Here is a 27,140-nt window from a genome sequence, read left to right on the forward strand (position 1 = left end):
CATCATTTCCAGGCATTTCCATGCTCATTGCAATTTTCAGTACAAAGTCCAGGCCTTTAAAGCTAGTCAGCCCATGATCTGCAGCATCAAAATCCACGCTTGAAGAGCCCTCACAGAACAAAGAAATACCCCTCTGCATAAAGGAGACATCAAGCAGTCAGAGCTGCAGCTACAATACCTTTTTTCACTGTCAGTGCAGCACACTCTGTATCAGCTGCTCGACCTCTACAGCTCAAGAGGCAGCAATCAACTCATGAGTCCGCAGGAGTCCTGCCAGACTACTCCAAAACAGCCTCTTCCTGAAAACTGGACATCTTCTGTAGGTTTTGCTCTGCATACTAAATGCTCTGGGTACCCAAAAGGAAAACTTGCGCTCCTGAAGAGGGACTGTTTGCTTTCAGTGGATTATAAAAAAAAAAAAGTGTTCAAGCATTTTCTACAAAAATACATGCACAGAAGAAAAAGAAATTGTGATTAGGGCACTTCTTCAGGACAGCAAGATCCTGGGTGGAGACATCTGAGTAGAGACTCAAATCTGGGTCTCAGTACTCCAGATTATGCTGTTCTAATCAAAAGTGCTTTTCCTCTGCGCATTTATTTTCAGTGAAATTTTTTCCTTTCCTATCAGGATAATCACATAATAACAAAGCTTCCTGCAGAATATGTAAATGCCTTACCTTGTTCATAAGAATTTAGCTTAAAATATATTGTGCATCTGTAATTGCTCCCTTCCAATAAACAGAAAATGATGCAACTCGTCTTTGCTATGGGCCCCATCTGAGCAAAACAATTCATTGAATATACAATTAGAAATCAGCAGGAACCATCCAAAAGGTACTTTAGTGTTTTATTGAACACCAGCTTATTCATAAACCCAGAGATCAATTACTGCTGGTGCTGCTTTCATAAACTCACTCTGGATTCACTCACAGTAGTTAAATCCAGTCTAAAAGAAAAAAAAAAAGGGGGGTTAAACTGGAAGGTGAAGGCACCAAATAACACAATATATTCCAGGTGGTCTGAGTGCTAAAGGTTCACTTGCCTTGGAGGGTTCCAAATAGGATAAACATTCAGCTCAGCAGAAAGCTGACCCACTCCACAGCAGCAGGGACTACTCATACATTAATTTAAGATGCAGTTTTAATAGGCTCTTCTGAGACTTGTCAGGGATTTAAAGTGTTTCAGTGCAAGAAGCAGGTTGGTCTCCAACGGGATGAGCTGCCATCATTTCCACTAAGGCCAGCACTTCTGACTGTGGAGCAGGAGAGGGCTGAACACACCATGGGTAATTATCTGGGATCTGGTCTGCAATCCAGGAGCTGGTCACTGAACTGCATCCCCTGGTCCTGAGCCCCGGTCAGGGCAGCACCAGTGGGTCCTGGGCAAAGCCACAACAGAGTGGTCACAGCCAAACAAACCACTACCAGGGAAAAGGCTCAAACTTCTGCTCTGCCCTGCACAGCATAACCCTACAGACACAGCTGGAGTATTTTCACAGTCCTGCAGAGACCTCAAAATGGTCAGAAAAATCCTGAATCTGGTGGTGCCTGTCTCTCCTGATTGTTGAGAACCTACCCAACCATTTTCAATTAGCAACACTTCTTTTTCTTTTTTTTTTTTTCTTTTTAGTAACAGCTGAGAAGACAGAGTGTGATTCATTTTCAAGTATATGCATTAAGCTGAAGAGGCTGAATACACTAGGGCTCAACCTGCTGTAATAAAAACTGATGAAAATGAATAACCAGGGAGGAATGAGTAGCTGTTTAAGTTCTCATTGCTGCCAAAGAAATATCAGCTAGGGAGGACAGGTTAAGCCTCCTGTGGGGTATTTGCATTACACTCAGGAAAATGAGTTTGCTAATATTCAACAAAGAGACCACTAAGTCTTTTACTAATTGTTCTGTTAAAAAACTACAAAAAGTCAAATATATGATAGATTCCAAGAGACAGAATATGGGAATTCAAGGAAATAGATGTTATTTTACAACCACCACTTTGAAAAATGCATCCTCTGTCCATCCTCTTTCTCTTCTCCAGTGATGGAATTACCAATAACTAAAAGAAATAGTATTCCATTTGAAGCTAAGTGTTGTTGGACTTACCAACACTCTAGAAGAAAAGATGGTTCAAATGACAAAGTGTATTAGCTACCTTATGGCTGACTTTTTTAAATCCCAGTTCTATCCCCAAGGTGAATGGTCATCAGGAAGAACAGAGTAGAGATCCTTCAGGAAAATGTCTTGAGGCAAAACACAAGTCCAGATGATTCCAGAAGGAAATCTGATGGAACCCATGACAATAGGAGCAAGTCCCATTAGGAAGGTCACAGCACACCAGGACAGTCACAGCACTAAGAACTTCCCTCAAACAGCCATGGAGATGGGGAATAGGCATTTCTGGACAATGAATTTTGCTAACTTGGAAGTATCAGCAAATGGAAACTTCACCATACCATTTCACTAAAAACACGGTGACTAAAGATAATAGCTGGTTAGTCCATTTAATATATGTGTTTAGGGGGAGTGGCAGGAGAGTAGGGAAAGACAGATTCTTCATCATCATTCTTTGTTCCACTGTATTTCCTCTTCTGTTTAATCAGCTTCCCCTCCTCATTGCATTTTGCTTTGCTGCCATCCTGCAGAAAAGCATCAGTAAGTCCCAGGGAGTCCCTTTTTCACAGACACTGCCAGATGAAAATGTCCTACAGTTGCTAAGCACTGAGGATCTTCATAAAGAACTGATACACTCCCAATTTCTTTCACCACTAACTTGATCCTCCTTTTTTTTCTGTCAGCATCCAACTCTTCAAGAACTACCTGTCCTTCATATAACCTGGACTTATTCCTACACTTACTAAACCATCAAGCTGAAGAAGTCAGAATAGGCAGCAAATGGCGAGACACCATTCACCTCCTCCAATATCCTCACTTCTAGATCAAAAGTTTCCTCACTCCTTATTAATTGCAGGCAAGGGTGAGCCAGATCTTAAGCTAGTTTTCTTGAAGATGTATAAAGGAAGGGTTTTACATAACTACCACAGTCCAGGACATGGAGTTTAAAAAAGCAGATGCTTTACTTAGTTTCAGCTCTCACAGAGGTGCTAACTCAGCAGTGTATCTTACAACATCATTTTGAGGAAACTAACAAAAAGACAAAAGCAGTCAAGTCAAAAAAACAGCCAATATTTCTATATTCTATAAAACTTAAGCTGTAACAAAGGCTTAGTCCTATGTCTTTAGTAGCTGGTTCACCCCAAACTTGGTCCCTTCACTTCAGCAAAAATACAATGTTCATGAATAGGAGTCCTTAGCACTGAAGCAAGGTTTGTGGCAAAACTATAGATTTTTTATTCTCATGAACACATGCACATTTTCTCTATGATTTAATTTGCTGGTTTCTATTTGCTTGTCTGTTTCAGAAGGAGATCCAAAGGCTTCATAATAAACAAGAAGGAAAAGTTTTACATAGTTTTGTTGCAAGTTCAAAAACTGATCTTGATTTACTCAAAAACATACACAGCCCCAAAAATATTGCATCTAGAGCAATTTCAGTACCAGCTATCTTCCATGTACAGCTCTTATAAAGATATTTAATTTATTATAAATGTGAGGCAATGTTTCCTATGCAGGTGGAGCAAAGACCCTAGCACTTCTGTCTCTTGTCAGCTCTATGATAAAATTAATATGTAGGAACATTAGCAAATCACTTGGTCAGTCTGAATTAGTTTTTATTGAAGATGAATTGCAGTAGCTTTCAACCTGGCAAACATTTGTGCAGCTTTAGCTACACTATCAGAGAAATTCGGGGACTGACAGCGGAAACAGAGACACTAAAGTAGAGAATTTCACTAACAAAGTAAACATTAAGATTCCAGTTTACTTCAAAGAAAATACAGCAACACAAGCAGTAAGACTTGATTAAGGACACTGCCATCAATAGACTGGAACCAACTGATAGGTAAATGCTGGGTGGATACGATCCCTTGCACCAAAGTTTGCCATGACTGTGAGATGTTGATTCCTCATGGTTCACACTTAACAGTTATCCTCCTGGATTTGCTTGTGTCTATCCTTAAGCAGAACCATGGTCCTATTTCATGGCGTGACCTCCCTTTTGAAGGTGGCCACATCTTTACACTCCTGCATGCAATGCCACATTTCACATCAATGATCCCACACATGGACTGCCCTCCTCCTGGATTTAGGCAAGACAAGCCTCACACTGGGCATGAATGGAGCATATTTACTTCAGCATTTCTGTCAGGTAGTAGTCACTCATGTTCACAGCTGCTTGGTTTTGTCTTTTTGGTTGCTCTTGCCATGAAAGATTTGCAGTGTTCTCCTGCATCCCTTTTTACTCACTGGGCAAAAGCCTGATTGCTGGCCAGTGTTTCCACGGACTGACAAGTCAGCCAGCTAAAAGAGATTTTGCTCTCTCAATAGGGGCATTTATTTATCTTCTTTCCTCAACTTCCAGTTTCCTGGAAGTAATAGAAAAATATATACCCTTGAATCCTTTACTTCCTCATCTGCCTTTTTAAGATGCAGTTATATTCACCATACATACATGTGAATAGAGCCAGAATTATCAATTTCTCCAACAGCAGTCACACATCACACACAGCCTGGGTCTCTCCTGTTCCCATAATTTCTAGGAAGCTATCTCCTTGCAAACATCAGGACTGCAGACAGGGACTCTCAAAGACCACAGTCTACAGATTCAGTCTTACAGAATTGTGGAATATAACATTTTCAGATACCCAGGACACTGGTTCATCATGAACAAGCCAGATATTATGAAACATTGGACAGAATTTTCCTACAAAAACACATGTTTTTCCCTTGTTCTTCTAATGCAATTATTTTTTCAAGGCATGAAAAAAAGGATTACCAAAGGGCTGGAGAATTGGCAGAGAGTTTCAGAACTGAATTCCTAAGTATTGATAAAAATACCAAAAAATGACCAGCAAAGAGGCAGTTCTCCCTTACTCTACTCGTTCCCTGCCACCTCTGAGGAATGCTGGCATCCTGCTGAAGTGCCATTTTAGCACACCATATTTCAACAGTTGTTCTCACAGATCATCTCATCTATAAAGCAATAAAAAGTGCAAAACTTGATGTGTACAATAAAAACCATACAGGCACCTCTTCTTCTCCAAGAAAGGCAGCTCAGTAAAATTCTGCCATAACAAGCAGTAAGGAAAATAATTTACTTTCAAATCCTTCTTCACCAAGTACCCACATCAAAGATAAAACAAACATAACGAAAGGGAATGAATTATCAAGTGATGTTCCATCAGTGCTTTGACTGTACTTTTAACAAAAACATGGACAAAGATAACATGGGCTATAAAGGTACATTCAGATTTTATCAGAACAATATCTAGAACACTATTTAATCTAAATCTCCACGTTACCCTTTAGCATTGCCCTGTAATCCTATGAAACAGTGCCCGTTTTATGCTTGGAATATCCATATTCCAATTTTATTATGAAACATAGCTTTAAAAAGCAAAACATGATTTTTTTCCCCCCAGTCTCCTATATTGATAGTCAAATTATTCATATTTAAAGAACAGCCATGGATTTTGCCTTTTTTTTTTTTTTTAATTATGTCTATATAACTTGCAGCTGGTAGTCTACAAGGAGAGACATTATCAACATATGACAGGACATATGCCCCAAAATACTGGCACTTTGGAGCTAAAACAGCACAGTAAGTTGTTGGGGAAACCTGATGAGATTTGTTGTTTCAACACCTTGACTAGATTTTCAGCTACTAACGATGGAGGGATAAGAAAGAGAACACTGATCTGGATTTTTTAAGTTAATGGTGATAACACCTTGCAGCTGAAATTGCACCATGGACTGAGCTGGTATTCTCTTCTTGTCCTACAGGGCTAAACAAAAGCAAACAAACAAAAAGATTTCTCATTTACATGGCGATCACAGGACCATCTGCTGCCCAAGTAACAACCCAAAATAAAACAGTCCTTCAGGCGCTGTGCAGGCTGGAGCAGAGTGTGTGCAATGCGCACGCTGACATAATTCACCCCCTGCGAGGAGAGAGGCTGACTTATGTAAGGGCAGGCCATCCTCTTTTCCTCCTTTTTTCTTGCTGGCTATGCAGCTTTTCAGTGCTCCCAAAGGCTGTTTTATTTTTCAGACTCTCTTTAACCAGAGACAATCTTGCGCGAAAAGTACAAGTCTTTAAGGCTAACGTAACAATCCGAGCAGAAGAGCTGGTCACACACAGAGAAATGATTTTCAAAGCTTCGACTCATTTTAAATGACACTTACATTCATTTCTGCAATTTTCCTGCTGTAAGCAAATGAAGAACATCATTCTGCATTCCACTGAACCCCTCAAATCCCCTCGACAGTCAATAAACACCTGGAGTGCAAATGAATACAGAATTAATCCCTAAGGCTGGACAGTAAAACAGGTCAGGAACCATCCCTACTACAAAAGTCAGTGTGGAAATCTTGCAGCAGGTCATCTGAAACCAGGCTGCACTTCACTACTGGTTTTGTAACACATCTTATTTTCAGACCAATTTGCCTTATCCAGCTCTTGCCCACAGTACAACATCAGCACAGCTGTAAGTGCAGTGAACTAAACTATCCTGATAAAACCTACAACAAGTAGGTCTATCCATGCCCACTAGCAGGGCATTCCTAGGACATTCTTCTCACTAGATTCTTAGCACTTTCACTCTCCCAAGAGTCTTCAGAGGAGCCGGTGGTCCTCAGCTCTTGGGGCTTTTAAGCCTTTCCTTTTCCTTCCATTGGGAAAACAAAAAAAAAAAGAAAAAAAAGAAAAAAAGGACAAAAAAGGGAAAAGAAACAAAGAAAGTCAACAACACACACATGCTCTCCTACACACACACATACACGCATACACACACAGAAACAGAGGGGGAAAAAAAAGGAAAAAGGTAAGTTAAACAGGATGCTGATCTGGAATGAAATGGATTTTTGAACAGACAGTCATATTTGGCACTGTCAGCAAAAGCTTGTGAGTGGCCCTGTGTCTCCCCGAGCCTTAATGCCCTTTCTACATCGGTCATTTAAAAACGTCCCCGGAAAGTTCAGCTGTGCTACTTCTGACATCGTTTTCACACTGCTGCTGAATGGACTCGATGGAAAGACACACTTCGTCCCATCCCAGTTCCATAAAGCACTAAACATTAAGGACATATTCCATTTGGCCTTCAAGTAACATTTTTATGGTCCATGCAGATCTGCAATTACTTTCCCTTTAAAAACAATCAACAGAAAACAGCACTCTCTGTTGGAGAGCACGGAAATTAAAAACTATTGGATCTTCCAAACCGACTCCTACAATCCTCAGGCAGAAGGCTGGATTAAAGGGTCCTCACATGGTTCTAGTTGCATTCTCAGTACACCACTTTTATGAAGAAACCAAAGCTGTAGAAATTCCTCCGGCATGGCGTGGAATCCAGAATCAGGCAAGACATTGTCATAGTAATGATGGCTAATAAACCTCCCGTGCAGGTCCACCGAGAACGGCCAGAAGCCATAAATTGTTACTTCTTCACACAGACCAAGGGCGGCACTGACTAGGAAGAGTCCCGTGGAAAGCCGTTTGCCATGGATACCTTTGCTCTTCCAGAACTTGCCAATGTCACGCAGGAAGTTGGGGTTGGCAAAAAGAACCGTCTGCTTGGCACCGAAGTCCGCCAGGGTGTAATAGACACGTAGGGAGGGTCCCGTCCCTGTCTTCATGGAGAAGGCTGGCATGTAGATGTAGCTGTGGTTATACACCTTGACGCTGTCCACGAACGCCTTTCGAGACCACAGCAGATTCTGGAACCTGTCAAACCACAGGGAAAAAGGAGTTGGTCATACATAGGTTTCCCTAATCGCCTCATAACCCACCTAAGAACAGCTCTTCATTTGCATATTTACAATTAACCGCACACTTTTTCCGAGCCCAGAGAAAGTCCAGGCAAACTTCTGACTGACTGACACTGCCCTACTTCTGAGAACAGAAACCTGAATACACAGCTGGAAACTATCTAACTCCTGCTGGTTCCAAAACCTTTCTGATTTCATCTTTTTAAAAAACTCTGAATGAACACTGGCAACATTCTAGAAAACTCGATCCTTTTTGGCGACATTTTTCCTTTGTCCAAAAACCAACTTAGATTTTCAGGCACAGGAATTTTTTTAAAAGAAATTTTAAAGTCTGTAATGTTCTTGTTTCTGAAAGACATACTAACAAAGAACCCAAGTTATAAGCTGGACAAGCAATATTTAAATAGAAACTTTGGACTTACAAACCTTGTAAGACTTGTCAGAATTGCTTTTACTACGCCTCTGTAGAGATTTAGATTGTGCTACCATAGTAGTAAATTCTTGTTCTGGAACTGAGAGAAATCTCATAGAACATACTTAGTTACAAACAATAAAACAAATCAGTGAATTAGGGTAAGTGGCAGGCACCATGAAAATTTAGCACAAGGCACCAAATAATATTCAGAGCTGGTGTTTAAGATGGCACAATTTACACACTGAGTAGATTTAAAAGTATGTGGTATTTGTAGCGTGCAAGTTACAGGAGAGACTTGTTGACAACCATGACAAGGGCAATGAATATGCACAGATTATTTCTCCAATATGATAATCATCTCATCTCTTGTTATAAAATCTACAGCAGGTTACAATTTGTTAAATTGCCAATAGCTATTTGCTGATGTCTATTTTATCCCTGATATGTTAGACTTACATACTATTCCACAACCAGTATCCTGTCAAAACTATAGCCTTTCCTTGCCATATGCTTCTGGATATGCCAAGACTGAACGAGAAACACGGCAGGAAATCCTAGGCCATTCACACACACCAAAACCTGCACCAATGTTTGAGCTGTTCTGATGTCTTATACCAATGAAATCACATTTCAGAAAAATATTGAAGTATTCCAAATATGTATCACTGAATGTAGCTGGTAGGAAGGTCAGAGTCATGGTAAAACACAATACTTGAAGCACAAAATTTCTAAGTAGCAGAAACACTTGCTGTTCTGGAGTGTTGACTGCATTCATGGGTATCTTTGCATAACAAAGTCACTATGACACACTCTTGATACTCTGCTTGCTTTCCAGAGTCCACAATGTCTTAAGAGCACCAGTACCCCACCTTTACCACTTGACAGTGTCTGTAGCCTTCAGCATGCAGGCAAAGCTTACTGCACTGAAAGCCACTTCTGCACAAGCCTCACACACTCCTTCCATTGCAGTTGGGTTGTTCCCCAGCATGTGATCCCTAGTTCTTTTCTCAGCTCCCAAATGCCCATCTTGCTGTTGTTGCTGCCCCCTCTCTCCATGTCCTGCAGCTAAGGCAAATGTGTCATGATTGATTTCTCACACCACAGGAGTCAGAACAAAAAAGTTAAGTCAGCAGCACTGGATTTCTTTTCCTTTCTCTAGTATTGGCAGAGAGATAGGTATAAGAATACCTTTTTAAATTGTTATGAAGGTATCAATTTTATGTATAGACCTCTTTGAAACAAAAACAAGAATTGCACACACAGCAACATACACAGGTTTAAGCAGAATGCCAGATGACCTCAAGAAGCATCAAACAAAATTTCATCTGAAACAATTGCTAACAAGAAACCTAACAGCTTCAGCAGCATTGATATGACTCATACACGCCAGGTTTTTTGAAGTCTTTGTTTTGGCAAAAAAACTTAGTAAGTAGAAAGTCAACATTTTCAACATATAGTATTTTGTCTCCTGGTTTGCTACAAGCTTCTTGCAAAATTTCCTTCACATGGAATTAGAATGAAGCTGTGTTGAAGGAACCCCCCTGAAATCTGCCTGGGTCTTCACTGCCTTTTTGCTCTGCAGATCTGCTCCTACTGCATGGTGCTACTTGCCACTGGCTTCCAAGTGAGAAATCAAATCAACACAAATGTACAAAACAAAACAATAATTTCATAACTTATTGCATTTGGCATTCTTTTCTGTAGAAACAGCCAAGACACAGCTGAGTTTAGAACGCCAGCCAAGACCAAGGTGCCCTGGTAGAAATTCATTGTCTGGCTGTACCTTCTCACATGGGCCCTCTCACTCCATTACTATCAGACCTATAACTAAGCATTCCCCAAAATAAGCTTTGCCATCCTCTTCCCAATAAGCAGCAAGACAACCTGACAGATTATCAGGACAGGACTTGGATCCATCCTATCAAGCTTCTCCCATTTCCATCAGTACACAGTCACTGAGCGCAAAAAAAAAAAAAAAAAAACCCCAAGGTTAATACTTTCAATATTCATAAAATCACACAATGGTTTGGGTTGGAAGGGACATTAAAGATCACCTAGTTCCGATCTCCCTGCCATGGGCAGGGACACCTTCCATTAGACCAGGTTGCTCAATGCCCCATCCAACTTGACCTTGATGAGTACTTCGTGCTCAGAGCCCCAGTACCCAAATATTGTTCTAATAACCCTAATCACTTTTAAAAGGTAATAAGATCAGCATCAGGCTTTCAGACTATTGACCTCATCAGAATTTGGCAAGAGGTGAGCATTGCAGGCTCAAAATTCCTTTCACAGTAAAGAGATCTTGAGCTCACAGCTTGATGCGATGGGGTCCTTGCACCTTGGCTAAGGAGAAGGCAGAGACAGGTTCACTGTCACTCCTGAAGTCAGCTGCAAGACATCCTTTCCCTCTTAAAGCTGGTCCACAAATTTCACTCCAGAGGGCAAATAGTTGCAGTTATTCTAAAACTGCATTTTCCAGCAAATTTACCATTCATAGAAAAGCAGTGCACAGCTCTGAGTTGAACACATTAAAATTGCTCAGTCTCAGAGGGCCAGAGCCTCTCTCTGAATATTCATTTGCTATCATTACCACAACATGTTTACAATTCTTCTAGATGAATCTCCCCAAATGCCTTAAAGTAATGAGAGGTGAACAGCACTGCCATGAGGGTGGTGCATGGGAGGGACTCCACACAGAAGGGACAGCATTTGTCATGCTACTGCAAACTGTCCTTCAGAACATCATCACCTCCTGGAAACCCATGCCTCATTCAAATGATCTGGATCGCAGTGTTGGTAGGCATCCCGCCCAGTTCAACAGATGGACATTATACAGGTGGCCAGGAGCCCGTGCAGAAACATAAAACATGATGATTATGGCTGGTCTGATGGTCTAACAGCCAAAAAGCTGTTGCCCATCTTGCACTCCTCATGAGCAGAGATATCAGAAGCAAATGAAAATTTCTGTTCCCCGTTTGTAAAAACAGCAGCGCTCTCCAGCTTTCTGACGCTCCCCAGCATGGTTAGAGGCTGAGAAATCTGGGGAGAAATGCTGTGTGTAATCAAGTTTCTAGAGATGGTGCTGGAAGTTCAAGTGTATTTTCCTGTAACTCCCAATCCAGACAGGGAGTCCTCCAGGCAACTCCATCCAGCAGGCTTTGAGGGTACCACACCACATCTGCCCCAGCAGACAGTGAGCAGGCTACTCCATGCCTGACAGAGAGACCAGGAGGGCTCTTCCCCTGCAGCTGACCAGCTCTGTAGTGCATGCCTGAGAAAGATGATATGTTTTTCTCCTGCTTGTCCTGTCATGAACCAGAACAAGCAATGAATCCACCAGCCTGATGCAGTCCTTGCATCCATACGGATGCACAAATGCCCTCCCTTGTGTCGATCCTCACCCAGAACGAGAAGTTGCTGGTTCCTAGTTAGTGCATGTCTCTGCCCAACAAGCTGTGAACATTCAGTACTCTCAGGGCACAGCCCAGCAGCTGTGCAGCTCCTACACATGCACACACACACACAGAGCTCAAAAGAAATGCATCAAATACTCCAGCCCCTCACAGAAGAGTGCATCTCAGGCGATGCTGTCCACCCAGCACAGCTCTGAGCAAGAAACAGCTGAATGGCTTTCAGGGTCCTCCCCTGACCTTCCGCAGTCAAGCTCGCACAAACGCATGGCAGGTTGCCAGCATTTTGATAAAACTGAAGCTGGAATCTCCCAAGCCCTGAGCAGCACCTGAAGACTCCAAGGACTGCATGAGTTGCTCAAGTGATTTGCAGTAATGCGTCCCGGCAGCTTGACGGCAGCCCAGAGAGGCGCCGACAACGATGAACGCTGGGGAATCACGACAGCTTCAGCCCAGGCACTTTCTTTACACTGCACTCATTAGTGGACAGTGAACGAGTAAAATCATCAGCAACACATGTTTGCTGTCAGGTCCATATGAAAGATCAACTTAAAACCCACAACTTTCAACAGCGTGTGTAGGCACAGCCACGCAGATACCAGAGAAATAATTGCCCTGCTACCAGCTGTAGAGTTCTGTCGAATACGCTGCTCTACTTTTCCAGGGAGAAAAATTCATCCAAGAGAAAACTGCCACAGTACATTGTCGTGACAGTACGATCAAAGATTAAGAGCATTAAGTGTTTTGGGTTTTGTTTTTAATCTGTTTTTAATGTCCTTATTGATGTTCTTTAGCAGATATTCAGGGACGGGACTGCTCTCTGGTACAGAGAGACCACTTCCAGTAACCACACAGAATTTGCTGCAGTGACATTGAGCTAACCCACTTGCAGATAATTATGGCAGCATTTTCTTGCATCTTGGTTTCTTTTTGATCTCCCCAGAGAGTCACTATCTCATGCCTATGACGATATCCCAGGCACTTACTGTGTTGGCATCTGCAAAGTCACAAATTCAGCATTCTGGATTAATTGCGAGTTGACTTATCGGAGGGAAAAAATAAAATTAAGTAATGAGGGGAACAGTTCAGATGCCAAATAAAATGTGTATTATTTTAAAATTAAGACAAACAGAGCTCAAGGGAATAGAGCAGAAAGCATAAAGACATGCATTTGTCCCTGTGACAAATAATAACCTCACAAAAATTATTTAGATAATTTGATGTCAGCATTAGCTAAGAATGATTTAGCAATTTGCTGCAGCTGTTGGAATATGCTTACAGCTGGGGTCACACCAAGTCAGCTTGCAACCACACATCTGAGCCTCCACCGCTGCGACAGACGGGTTTTACTGCACTCGTTTCTCAGAGTGCTTTTCAGAGAGCAATGCCCTCCTTAATGCCCTGTGCTCTCATTCATATCATGCTCTTCTTGATTATCTGCCCCTCCGGGGCTTGTGCAGCCAATCTAACTGAAACACAGACTGTGTCTCAACAGCACACTGGTTTCCATGTGCTCATTCTCCACGCTGGCACTTTCAGCAGGCATTAGGTGCAAGGTAGACTATTCTACTTGTTCACACAGGGAGCCAGAAATGAGCACTTAAAGCACGATAAATGGACCCCCTTCCCTGTTTTATGCCAGCTTCCCCAACTACACAGGTTACTGTTTACTTAGCCTAAGGACAGCTACCTGACTTAGGATTCAATTTTAATCACATTAAAGACAATGGCAAAACCAATCTAAACCCAGTCTAATCTCATTTCAAACAGCTTCATCAGGAAGGATTCTCCCAATCTCACTGTGGGTCCCTCCACATGCAACATGGTCACCCAGCTGAGAACTCGTGGAACGGTGGGGTGATGCTAATCCCACCTATTCCTTCCCATTTGCCCTCCTCTCTTTCCACCTGACTGGCCCTTACGGACCCAAAGACAGGAAATCTTCCACTCAGAAGCAAAGACTCAGTCTTTGGGAGTGACTGACTCCCAACTCACTTCAGCTCATCCCATACTTACACTGCCTGCAGCATGCTGAGACCCCCACACTGCCATCTCCTACTTATTGATGGGGGCTTCTAACCTCAAAGAGCCTGTACTTTCCTCTCCTCTCTGGTACCAAAGACTAAAGACAAATTAACTTCATTCTCCTTTTAATGTACTTTTTCAATGGTGTTTTCCAGCTCAGGGATTCTGGTTACTCTCACCATTAGCTCCAAAGACCCAAAAGCAAAGAAATACACTCTTTCCACAGTGACTGCAGACTACATCCTTTTCTGTTTCTTAATGGCAAACTGTCCTTAGCAGATGACCTTCAGAATAATTTGATGCACTCAGAAAGTCCAGTTAGACACGGCAGAGGTAGGCTCTAATCCCCATGAAGAGGTAGGTTCCTTTTCTGACTGAATTAAGTATTAATTAAGGTTTTTTTTAAACCTCCACCCATTACTGCTCTTACACTGTGGCCCTGGGAATACTATATATAGTGCCAAGGGAAAGCTGACTCTTTGTTTTTCAATGGAACACAGAGCTATCCTATGCACCAAAGCAATGAAACATTAAAATCAGTGTTCACTGATATTTTGGGACTGTGTGTGATCCTTATTCTGCCAACTCAAATTAGAATGTGCTTTTAATAGCTACTCTTTCCAAAACCAGCAGAGCTAAACATCAATCCTTTCTGTTATCTGACAGCTTGAATCTTAGCTTTCAGAAGATGAGCTGCTCATCTTAGTTTGACTCTTTGAAAATTGCGGCTGCTGAAGTCACTCCCAAGTGAAAATAATATAAAAGGACAGGCAGAACAGTATGGCTGTAAACTACTTGTATTATCAAAATGAAATTGCTACCTAGTATTTCTAAGTCTTCTGAATACTTCACAGTTCTTACGCTGAAAGTCGGGAGGATGGGAAAACAAGAGAACCAATGAAATCAGCTCGGAAAAGCCCCAAACCAACACAGAACTAAGTCTGATATCCTTGGCATTTAATTTCACTGGACTGCACGCCAGAGTGAGCAGGTGAGAGGAAACATAACCAAATCACACATTTTCTCAGGTTTTAATGGGAAAAAAAGAACTGCAACAAAGCCCAGATGCAGGCTTCAGGAGATTTACCTTAGATTAACACAGGCACTCTAAGACAGTCTGTTGTGTCTTTGGGACAGCAATGAAATAGGAACAAAGCAGTGCAGCACTTCCTGCACATCTAGACCTTTCAGTTGACTACAGTCCAGACACAGGTCCCTTGTGGATCACTGCCCTCAGTACCACTGCAGCAAACACGAAGCTTATAATGTTATGCCTCTCTGTCTGTTCGTGCTGGCCCTGTATGCTTTGTAACCCAAATGTAAAACATACCCAGTGATTACAGCCACGAAAGACCTTTTCCTAGCTGAGAACGCTTTTACTCTTTTGAGTTTTCTCTTTAACATCATGACATCCTTCACACATTAACAATTTGCAAATGTCAGCGGTGACATTCAGCTATATCCTCTCTCCAACCTCTTAGAGCTCTTTCCAAAGATAACTGGATAGAGAGAGAAAACAGCAATGTATGAGTGTGTTTTCTTTTTAAAGATGCTCTGTGCTACAAAAAAAAAAAAAGTGTAGAATGAAGAGAAATTATTTAAACCAGTAAATACTTGAAAAGGCATTATGGCAACAACAGTAACTAGGACAGGCTCTTTTTTAAGTATGTGAGGACTTTTTTAAAACCATAGTACATGAATCACTGGTGGTCTCTGAGATCATGCCACATGGCCTGCAGCTGCAGCACAAATCCCTCTTAAACAACACTGTTAAGTAGACATTTGGTAATAAAATCAGAAGTTCAGAACTCATAGGATTATGGGGTGAATCTAAAATATTTAAAAAGGGGCAAAATAAATTCACACAACTCTAAAATACACAAAAGAAGATCTCTATTTTCTCTGTAGGCTGCTCCCACTGGGCAACCTCACCTGTTTTGAACCCCTAGGGTGTTGAGCATTGCAACTGAGAAACGAACTAGTGGCCACCCAAGTATAAGCAGAGGAGGTGATAAATTGTTCTGGAGCAGTTAGATTAGCAGAAGCCAAATGTTAGGTTAAAAAGATGGAAAAAAGAGAGAAACAAACAGCAGTTCAATTGACAAGGAAGTTCCTTCCAGTCCTTGGCAAAAGAGCTCAAGCCATTAGTAAAATCCTGGGAAATGAGCCAATAGCATTCAAGCCAGCCCAAGGACTGCAGCTGTAGACCTTGAAGTTACTACCTTCAGTGAGCTCTCAAAATGTCCCTTCAGAACAAAAAGACTTTACTGTCATCTAACATCAGTTTACAGCAATGTCTCTCAGCAATTCTGGTGGTGTTCAGTTATGCCTAGGAGCATTAGCAGATGCTTCTCAAGGCTTCCAACAGTGTCTGAGCTGTGTTGATTTGCTGCATACTAGATATTTGAGAGAGACCATTCCCTCACAAACAACTCACACAGACAATCTAGGGAAGAGCAAGAACAAGACCAGTGTATTATAAACGGTACATCCAAGTGTTTTCAGCTCAGAAGATTTCCTGATATTGGTGTAGTTTGTCAACCCAGTAACCCCAGTGAATCTTACTTCCAAATATTTGCCTAATCTCTCCCACATCCTTCTAACCAAAAGTTTAACTGATACTTCTCCTCTTACTTCATGATTGCCTTGAACCCTTTGTCAAAAGCCTTTTAAAAATTCAAATAGACTTTATCTGCTGGATACCCACACGGATCTATTCAAAGAACTCCAAAAGTTTTACAAGGTAAAATTTCCCTTCAACTTAACAGTGCTGCCTCTTCACAAGGGATCACACATTTATCCATGTGCTTGCTAATGTTATCTTATACTATAGTCGCTACCAAATCGGCTGGAAGAGATGTCAGGCTTACAGATCTACTTGAACTATTTTTAATATGAACTATATTTAAACACTGATCCCATTTCAAACACCCTCCAGTGTTCAAGCACCAAGGCAGTTTTCAGTGAGGAAGTACACACACTACTGTTCTTTCATGGGTGAGTCCAGTTCTGCCTATAAGTTCACATCTATTCTGTATCTATTACATAAATTCTCTAACAATTACCTCAGTTTCAGCCTGATGAGTCTCCCCACAGGCACAGGGAATGTTCTCAGTGTCTTCCACAGTGAACAAAGATGCAGATAATTCATACAGCCTCCCTGTGTCTTCCCTGAGCCCTTCTTTTGTACCTGGTCATACACTGACCACACACACACAGCAGATGTGTGGTGGGTGTTTTCTGCTCTTTTTTGGCTTATGCTGGAAAAAGGATGTAGCACTAAGTTTTCATTCCTCTAGTTAATTCTTCTTGGAAACTTTTTCTACCTGATATTTAATCAGCCAGAGATTATAATAGATTCAATTTCATTTGGAAACAACTCCAGCTTTTAGTAGGATGTTTCTGTGTTTCCATTAATCTCCCTTCTCTTTGCCCTTTAGTGATCCCAACTTCCTGTTACCTTTTCTTACGTCTTGATAGATGGTTGCAGCACTGTGTCCCCAGTATGATACCCTTAGAAGAGACCACTATTTTGAGTAGATCATCCAGATGTATTTTCCAAGATGCATGGTGTCCTTATGCTGAGAATGACACTTAAACTTCTTTTCAACAAGATTAAACTGCCAAGGTTTCTCCTCAACTGTTAGTAAAGCCTGTACTCAATTTAAATTGCTATAGCTAGAACACTCTTGACCAAAACAATAAAATCAAACTGAAGTTTTTTCTAATCTCTTCAACTATTTTGGTATCTGGGAAAGTGCTGGAGTACCTTCACCTTTTTCCCCCTCATTACCTTCATTCAAAGGAGATAAAGTGTAAAAGAAGTAAAAAATAATCTTTTTCTAATGTAGCAGGAAAGAAATGCTATTTGCCAGGACGCAGTAATACCATTGAAAGGCAATGAGTGTCACTGAGTACTTCAGAGCCCTCCTTTCACTGCCTGAGGAAAGTGGAGCAGAATGTCCAAGTCCTTATTTCTCTTAGTTTATAATGCCAAAGAAGGGTCAGTGGCATTGATATTACATCACACAGGAGCAACTTTGTAACTGTGGTTGGTGTTTTTCCCCTGTCACACATCCTTATTTATATAATACACCATAACTCAGATGTGGTTCCACCTTCTCACAGTCTGAAATACTAGGGAAAAAATACTTTCTCCTTATCTCAGGGAATGCCCAATCCCAGTGAATTGTCAGAACTGCGTGGAGCTTGACTCCAGAAGACAACATTGACATTGAATATTCACCTGGGCAAATATCAGCAATGAGTGAAGAAGGATCTTTCAATCCCTCTTGTTAAAGCTAATTTTACTGGACATAGAATATTCATTAAATCAGAGGGGAAGACAAGAAGGCAGTGACCACCTCTCACAAAATTTCGCATATGTCTTGGTCAGTTTTTGGAACCAAGCTCTATGCTGAGTAGCTGAAACCACTCAACCTGGTTTTGTAAATGGCTTGGCTTAAATCATATTATCTGGAAGTTTTAGTCGGCACAAATATTGCACCCAGCCCTAGCTTCATTTCTTTTTGTTTGACTCAGGTCTTCGCACCAATCCCTTTCATGAAAGTACTAAAAGATGATTACAGCAGGAGTCAGACTGAGGTGACCCTCTGACACCACATGGGTTGTGAGGTGATGGTAAGCACCTTACCAACAACTGCTGTATGTGACACCACGGTCCAGCTATAAACTCCTAGATTTGTACTCCTTTGAGCTACCTTTTCTCTCCAAAACCCAAAGAACATCAGCTTTTACAGATGTTCACATTCAACAAACTAAGGAAAGCAAGTTGCCACCTCCTACAGAATTAAGATTTCTTTCAAATTCAGCCAGCACAAAAAATAAGCTCCTTTTCTTTAACGCTCAGAGTAATTAATACTGAATTACAGTAGAAATTCTATCAAAAGACTTCTGAAAAATCACATTAATACTACATCATTTCCACATGCTTTATGGGATTACAATAGACACCAAAGATATGAATACAGATTATTTTAAAGTATTACTGACTAATCAAACAGGAACAAAAGCTACCATTCATGGTTTGGCTCCCTGGAGCAGCAGTAACACATTACCTGAAAAAAACTTAAGATTTGGACCTAAAAGCCAGGCTAAAGGGCATTTTTGAGTGAGGAGGGAGGTACAGTTTGGGGTCTACAGCACAACTAAGAAACAGGAAAACAGGATACCTTAAGGGTATCCATTTGATAAGGCCAAAGTATTTTTCAGATAAGGCCAAATTGTAGGTTTGAAAGTAGCTGTAAATGTCAAGCCTGTCAGCAGCTCTGAAGAATCTGAGGTTGGCCATGAATCACACAGGACCAACAACAGCCACAGCCACAAACTCCCCCATGAGGAGTTGGTTACACTCCCAAAAGGTTTCCAAATGCCAGGAGGATCATTCAGTGATCAGCTGCTTTGTCTGACAGACCTTTACATCCCTAGCAGCTCAGTACACATATTCCTAAAACAGCTAATCTAACAGTACAAGTGGTGAAATTCAGCTCTGTGTTTTTACAGACGGGGGCCAGAGTAGTTTGTAGGTGATGAGCAATGCTGGGAAGCTATTGCTGAGGTTTTTATCCACAGGTTTTATCCAGATAACACTATGGAAAACAAATACAGTTTTTAACAAGCAACACATCTTTATCTGCATTTGTCTCAAGGCCAAAATTTCCCTGCCTTAATCTGTTACTCTAGCAAGCCACAGTGCTGCTTTGCTTTGCCAAGCTAGTCAGTAACCTTACATGCTCCAGTAAAACTGGCACTTTGCTTACAATACCAAGTCCTCTTCATACTGGTCCTGCTTGTTATAAAAATGAGACTATTTCTTCTATCTCCTCCCACACCTGCAGTTTTTATGCTAAAAAGAACCTAAGGAATGATGTAAAACCTGACAAATCCTCTATTCTGGATATACTTCGATATGAAGTAGAAATATGATCATTAAGATCCTGTCTTGATTCTTTAAATTGGCCCAATTCCCCTGATATAATGGATTTACACTTTCATCAAATAACTACATATCTCAGTCTTTATGCTATCATATGTCAGATATTTAAAGTTTCAGAAACCACCAGTACACTGCATTATTCAAGAAGCACGCTGTGAACACACAACTAAAGACAATGATATTATCTGGATGCACAAGGCTATGGAGATTATTCATTCAGCACAATCATTTGCATTCCTGAACCAGGTTTAATGTACCAGGAAAAATGAGGGATGGCAGCAACTGTGCTGGAGCATGAAGTGAGAAAAATAAACGAAGCACACTGCACTGATGCTCTGACAAAAAAGTCCCATGTGTTCTGCTCCAGAAGCCGTTCCCAGTTCCATTTCCAGCTTAATGGGCCTAGGAGTGTGAAGTGAAAAGCATAAACAATTTGCACGAGAGCATGCTAGTGCGCCTAATGAATTTCCTTTCAGAAAGCCAGTCAGCAAAAACAGTTCAGACAATACATGCCAGCCAGTTCTCTGGTTTATTTTTCCCCACACCATTCTCTGCATTCCCAAATGTTGGAGCAGTAAGGTAAGCACAGGGCAGATGATGACCCAGTTCAGCTACAATACACCAACTGCCCTGGATCCCTTGGGACAGCCCAGCAGTCGTATCTTTTCCACCACAATCTGACTCCAATTGTTCGTGAACAACTTGTTTGCATGTAGCAACACGTACAAATTTCCCTAACAGTCAGGGGAACAAAGGACTAGGGGATCACCTGGATTTATGGTTTCTGCTGAGGTTGGGTCAGGGACACACTGAAGACGTTCTGGCAGAGGTGAGATGCCACAAGGGAACCTAAGCAGGAATACAGAAGATGCAGAGCAAAGAACTTGTTGGAAATTCTGCAGTGTCAGCACTGTAAGAGATGCTGACTTCAGAAGGCTCTTTAGGAGCGTCCAACAGCCCTGGAATGCTTCATAACGTCCTGTAACTAACATGAAACCTGTGATAAAGAATCAAATGCTAACCTGTCAGATGCTGAAAAGAAATAAAAATAGCACAAGAAATCGGGGACACCAACAGTGTCCTCTTGTCTCCAAACTGTGATGATACCTGTTATAAAAAAAAGATCACAACTGATCTTAAAAAGCTCTTAAAAAGCCCCTGGCTTATACTGCACTGTCACAGCAGTGACACGGAGAAAAAACTTCTTGCTCAGTCCAGATTCATGGATCGTTTTTCTCCCAAAGCTTTCTGTAAATTATTTCTCCTTTTCAGTTCAGGATTCCCAAGATCCAGCTCCCAACCCCCACCCAACATGGTTCCAAACTCAGTGGTTTCAGTTTGTAAGGCCGGGAGGGATCAGATCTGCACAAAATGAGACACACAAAGTCAAATGTACAGGCAATTGAGTGCAGTCATGCCATCTTCACTGTCTAAGCCTTGTCCTAAAAATTCGTCTACCTGAGAGAACAGCAAGAACTTGTGCAAGTTTCCATTTTCAGGATGACAATTTTGCACAGCCAACCCTTTTAACTGCTGGGGACGCAGTGTTGTAATCCCGCTGAGAATTTCACTGTCTCTTTTAAATTAAAAAGGGCCCTGAAACCAGCAGAAAAACTGGATTGCCACAGCTTAATGATGTTAGCTGACCCTTTGACTCTGTCCCAGGTGCCCCAGCTAGTGCTCGCCAAGGCAACTACTCTACAGGGACTCAATGTCCTCGTAAGTCGGTCTGTGATGCTTGGCATTGGAGCCATGGATTGGTCCCTAGTCCTCTCTATTTGTCAGTGGAGCACATCAGGGAAGTGAACCATTGCAGGGCAAGGGAGAGAAGGAACAAGCCCCACTTTGCCATTGTCACAAGCCATCTCTGAGACTACAACTGGGAGGCCAGGGCAGCACAGGCAGGCAGTCAATGAGCTTGTCTTTAGGCTGTGTAGCTTTATTAGCCAGGAATAAACAAGGTTCTTAGTGATGACTATACAAGCCAGTCAGGAGTCTTGCAAAGGAAATACAAGCAAAGCCCTGAACACTTCGTGGCTGCGAGTCCCCACGCTGGTAAAAGCTTCATGACCCCACAGGGCTCCAACACATAGGAGCTTACTGAGTTGAGCCCACCTAGGGCAGTGCTTCGCTTTCCTGCCAGGTTCACATCTGGAACTGGGAGTGAACTCCACGTTCCAGGTACTGCCTGCAGGAAAAAACCCAGCACAAGGCCACCAAAGGCAGGGGAGGGGGCAGAGCAGTGGGCTGTACCCAGCTGTTATCTCAGGGAGAAAGGACCTGAGGAAGGACAGTAACTAAGTGCCTCCCTTTGAAGGATCACAGTAATGTATTCCCGACTCTCACAGAAGGGGATGAAGTATTGCATAATACCCTTTATAGCACAATCTGTGCGCTGTCAACAGTTTTTTACTTTATTTTTACTTTATGCTGAGTATGGTGCTATACGCTTTTACATGCTTTCCACTTCCATATGCGCTCAACCTCCCACTTAAAATATCCTGCTTGTCATCTTCCCAAATTTAATTTCCTCTGGGAAAGCTCCTGCAAGATTCAAGTAGCTGCCTTCTGATTTATTGTCCTGAATCATTAAAAAACCCACTCAACTTTCTTCCAAGACAACATTCTGAAACTTCACAGCATACTATGTTTTCTGATATAAATGTGATAATTAGCAGCCCACACCCTCCACATATAAACCTCATGAAAAGAAAAATCACCACATTTGAAAACCAATGATGATAAAGAACAAAATTATAGGATCACAAAACTCCAACTCACAAACTCACAATTTAAAAAGTTGTAACCGGTTTTACATTTCTAAATATACAGCAATACTTTAAATAAAACTTCCAAATAACTTAAAAAAATGTATTAGAAAGCTCCCTATTTACATTTCTTTAACATTATCCTCGAGCATTCACAACTAAACCATAACTTACCAAGAAATCTAGTACACAAGAAGAGCTTATTACAACCATAATAGAAGAAGTTACTGGCTCATTTTCCATTCACAAATCCTCATATTTCAGTGCCATAAAACTTTTAAGCATCTGCACTGCTATTTGTGTGTTTGATGAAAGATTATTGGCTGTCGTTAGTGAAGTACACATTAGCTAAAAAATTAATTAAAGCTGAACAGAGTATTTTGCTAAGGGTTTTTCAGATAGTATATACTAGAAAAATTCTCACGTGGCCCACATGCCAGGAATTGGGTCTAGAGGTAAATAAAATCTGTCCAATCTATTTTTTTCCAAGTCCCTCTATTCTGAGAGCCACTTGAAACTGCTGTAATTTTTTAATTGTTACTAAAATAAGATGCATATATTCAAATTCTACTTTTTATTCATTCTGGGGCAATTTTTCTGCCATGAGGACTGCATTATTCTCTGCACTGTTAAACTTCACTATACATACTGACAGCCTGGTTTTCTCCATCCTGCTTTATCTTTCAGAACCACCATTTGGTTCTCTCTCAGCACAATGACAGCTTTTGGCAGGTTTCCGTTTCCTCTTCCAACAAACCAGCTATTGTGGAAAAACGATGAAACTGAGATGAAAAATTCCAGTGGATCAGCTTTAACCTACCAAAGTGACCCTTGTATCTTGAAAATCACTGTGCTTTCACTATTTACTCTTTCAAATCAGAAATTAAAAAGCCATCATTGCCAAGGGAAAAGAAAAAAAGAGAGAGGAGGCAGGGAATAGAAATTAAGTATTAGGGTGGCACATTTCTCATTTAATTAACTAATTTTGCAGTTCTTGCCTGTAATACATTCCGGACCAGATGGCAGAAAACTGCCATGAAAAACTGATTAAAACAAACTTCCTCAAAAAGAGAGTGACTGAACTTAGCACAAAATCAGTCTGTGCCATTTGCTATGTTACCCAAACAAAACAGCCAGAACTAATTTCAACCATTTAACTTAAACCCCAAAAGCTACTCATAATATAGAAATTCAGTTGTTCAGTTCGAATGTGTCTAACTGAGCTGGGAATATTTATGTGGGAAGGATCCCATTCCTTTCCTATTACAGACAAGTGCATTTGCCAGTATAAAATGTAACGGCAAAAACCCTGAGAGGATTTATTTTGTTGATTGAAAACTTTTTATCTCAAAAATAATATACAGGAATCATAACTTATTGTTTTTGTAAGTATATCTACTCCCTTTATGGAAACGTAACTTTTTTACTGCTTTTTCTTCCTGTTAGTTTTGAAAAGCCAAGACAGACAAGGAGTAAACTGACTTTTCTTACATCTTACACATCACCAGCTTGGTGTCTTTGTAAGGACTGAACCACCTCCCATTTGGCTGTTTCTGGGCAATCGATGTGAGCTCAGCTGAAGTCTATTCTACTTCTTGCAGAGTATCAGAAGATGATAAAAACAAGACTGCCAACATTTTTCAATCACTCTGCATAGGCTGGAGATTGCAGGATGCTTTTCTCAAAGGATTTTTTCAATTTCCTACCGTGATGAAGCAATGAAATAATCTAATTGGCAAAGACAGGAGACACGCTCTGAAAGGCAGGATTAAGCACATATGAATGCCACCTGCACTGGGAGTTAAGTCTGGACAGGTTCATCAAGGCAGAGGAAAAAATGAGGATGCTGGAGGCTGGCTTGAGTGGCACATACAAAAGAAACAATTCATCATGAACTTGGCATTTAGAGGTACAAAAAGGTATTTTCATCTTGGTAGAAAGCACTGATTTCCGGCACACTTCCCCCATTCTTTAGAATGTTCCTGCCAGGGCCTTTGGTTATCTTAGTCTGCATAAGATATTATTTCCTCTCTCTACTCTAATCTACTGTTTTCAGCTGCTAGCCCTTTTTTTTTCCAGTGTTGCTGGAAAAACCACATAAATCTTTCTACCCTGCCTGTGCTCCTCTCTCCCTTAGCATACATCCATCTGGTTCTTACGTACTCCTTCACTAAACACTTCAACAACCAGTTTTATAACACATTCTTATTCTTTACAGTTTTATATAAAGAAAAGATACTTCAGGGTTTTGTTTCTTTTTAAAATTTCTTTTTAATTCCTAGAAAAAAAAAAAACAGAGGGAAATAGAAGATGAAAGGGTATGTGGAAGGAGACTGTCTGCTTCTTTCAGGGTACCTGTTCAAGGACCTCTTCAATAAATAAAAAAAAAAAAAGAACTTTAAAAAATAATAATAATTAAAAAAGGATAGTAAGGAAAGCAGAAATCCATGAACAAGAACACATAGATACAAACCTGAACAACAAATAATAAGGGAGGCAGCAAGGAGAACCAAACATGGTCTCCAACAGCCAAGGCAGGATGGCCCTGGCCAGGGCTGTGGGAGGAGGCTGCTGTTCCTAACATCCCTTAACAGGGAAAATATTTTTCTTGCCTTGGAAAGAAAAGAACGAAATGTTTCATTTTATTCTTTCATTTTCACCTAAGCCAATAGAAAACACTCGGTTTGCATTTGTTACCCTGCAGGTCATGCTTATCTACAGATGCATCTTCAAAACATCCCACAGAGGGCTCTTATCAGGTTCTGCAATAAAAAAATCACTTCCTGACCTGAGATCTCCTGATTGACGAACTTTTTTGTCTTTATACTTGGATCTTATTTTATGTTTGCTTCTGGACTTTCAGTTATCATCATTGCTGACCATTCAGCAAAGGTAAAAATTAACTGATTTTTTTACTTGGAAAAAATGCCATCTTGAAAAGAACTTGTAAACTGCTTTTGAAAATGCAAGAAATGTAAGTTATATTTTTCAATTAATAAATTATTCATCTGGAAAATGTACCCCAGAGCTAGGCAGAAGTTGCAGCCATCAAGGCATGGGAGCTGTTCATAATCAAAAAACGATAAGTTATGGACCTCGACCCTACTTCCTACCCTGTGAAGGTCAATAATAATCCAGGTTCTGGAAATCCTTTCAAGACAGCTATGTGGAAAATTATGCTCATGATATATTAATGTTTTATAATCACACGCATCAGAAAGACAAGAGATTCCCTGATGAACAATGAAAACAACCTCAGAGCTCAGGTCAAAAATCAAACCTTCATCTTTTGTCCTTGCCCACACACCCTGTCCAAATCACAAACACTATATCAAAAGAAAACACAAAGGAAACCCGTGTGGCTTAAACTCCAAGGACACTGGGAATGGACAGCCCCAGAAGAGCACTGAACTGAGAAAATCAGAGCAAGAAGGAGGTGAGATTGGCTGGTGATTAGGACACAGCTGTCCCGGTCTGTGAACAGACACCATCAGGAAAGGAGGCTCCAAAACAAACCACTGCTGCCCTAAATAACAGGTGCTGTGATAGCCAGAACAAGCCTCTCAGCATGCACATGGTGGGTGTCGATGAAGGGTAATGAGAAGGAAGGGCAGCAAGACACGCTGAGATACTTGAGAGGTAACAGTCTTCCTCATAGGCTCCTGCAAATCCCTGTGAATCAGAGGCAGAAACTGTGTGCAAACTTAAAAAACCTTTAAATGTAGATTTTGCTGTATTAAGGCTGTCTCAGATGCAAACCACAAGCTCATTTGTTATGAACAAGGTATAAACAGGTTAGTGAGCAAGCACCCCTTGTAACCCTTTGGAATTGCTGATCCCAGATGCAAGCTCACTCCGTGCTGGCTGTAAGGTGGGGAGTCTACAGCCAAATACATCCTCCTAAATATGTTGTATCTTCAGTGAGACTGAGTGAAAAAACACTGCAAAACCCCCACGTCTCATCAGCAAAATTGGAAATCCAAAAAGCTATAATGAGACCAAGGGAAAACAGCCAGAAGCAGACATTAAAATGCATGTAGAAACAAACAGCTCAGAGACGGTGAAACATGGAAAACCCCAATGTGTTCTACAAACAGATGCCATCGAAGAAAAAAGACAACTTCTTTCAAACCAAATGGTGTGATACCACTCCAGTGAAGCGCAAAACTAAATTCCTGTTGCATTCAGCATACAGGAACACACTGCACAAATCAAATGGGGTAAGAATTATCTGGAAGTGAAGCTGTCATCACTTGATGAAAGAGGACTTACTATCCAGCTGCATCATTGTCATACGAAGAAATACACTGGGATGAATCTATCTAAATCTAACAAAGATTAATTCAGTATCATCCTGATATATATGCCAGGTGAATGTACTTTTGATACGACATACATCAGCTTGAGAGATTGCATTTATCCTTGTAAATGTAAGGGATGATGGATCAGTATATTATGCGCCAGCAGTGCGCCCTGAACACGTTATGACAAGTAATTTGCTTGCCAGCAAAGAATAATTCCTTACCTAATGCCAGGATCTTACACTGAACGTGCTGGTTAGACAACAGAATCATTGAAAATGACAAAAAGTCTGCCAGTGCAAACACTGACCACATCCAAATCCCCGTGCTGTGCCTAAAGTGCTGAGGCTGCACCTCCTATTGAAAGATGTCAGGCATTTGACAT

The 27,140-nt window shown here is 41.1% G+C and overlaps 1 protein-coding gene across 1 annotated transcript in view; it reads right to left on the minus strand.

The window, feature by feature from the left end:
- Positions 1 to 27,140, minus strand: part of ST8SIA1 (ST8 alpha-N-acetyl-neuraminide alpha-2,8-sialyltransferase 1) — a 308,933-nt gene that overhangs the window by 190,429 nt on the left and 91,364 nt on the right. Inside the window, exon 5 of the mRNA XM_051785004.1 lies at positions 5,231 to 7,836. Within this exon, the coding sequence (XP_051640964.1) occupies positions 7,350 to 7,836 (487 nt within the window). The 3' untranslated portion in view covers positions 5,231 to 7,349. The remainder of the gene's footprint in view (positions 1 to 5,230; positions 7,837 to 27,140) is intronic.

The sequence above is a fragment of the Manacus candei genome, unplaced genomic scaffold, assembly GCF_025592945.1.
Source record: "Manacus candei isolate 608988 ecotype Guabito, Panama unplaced genomic scaffold, ASM2559294v1 h1tg000018l, whole genome shotgun sequence".
NCBI lineage: Eukaryota > Metazoa > Chordata > Aves > Passeriformes > Pipridae > Manacus > Manacus candei.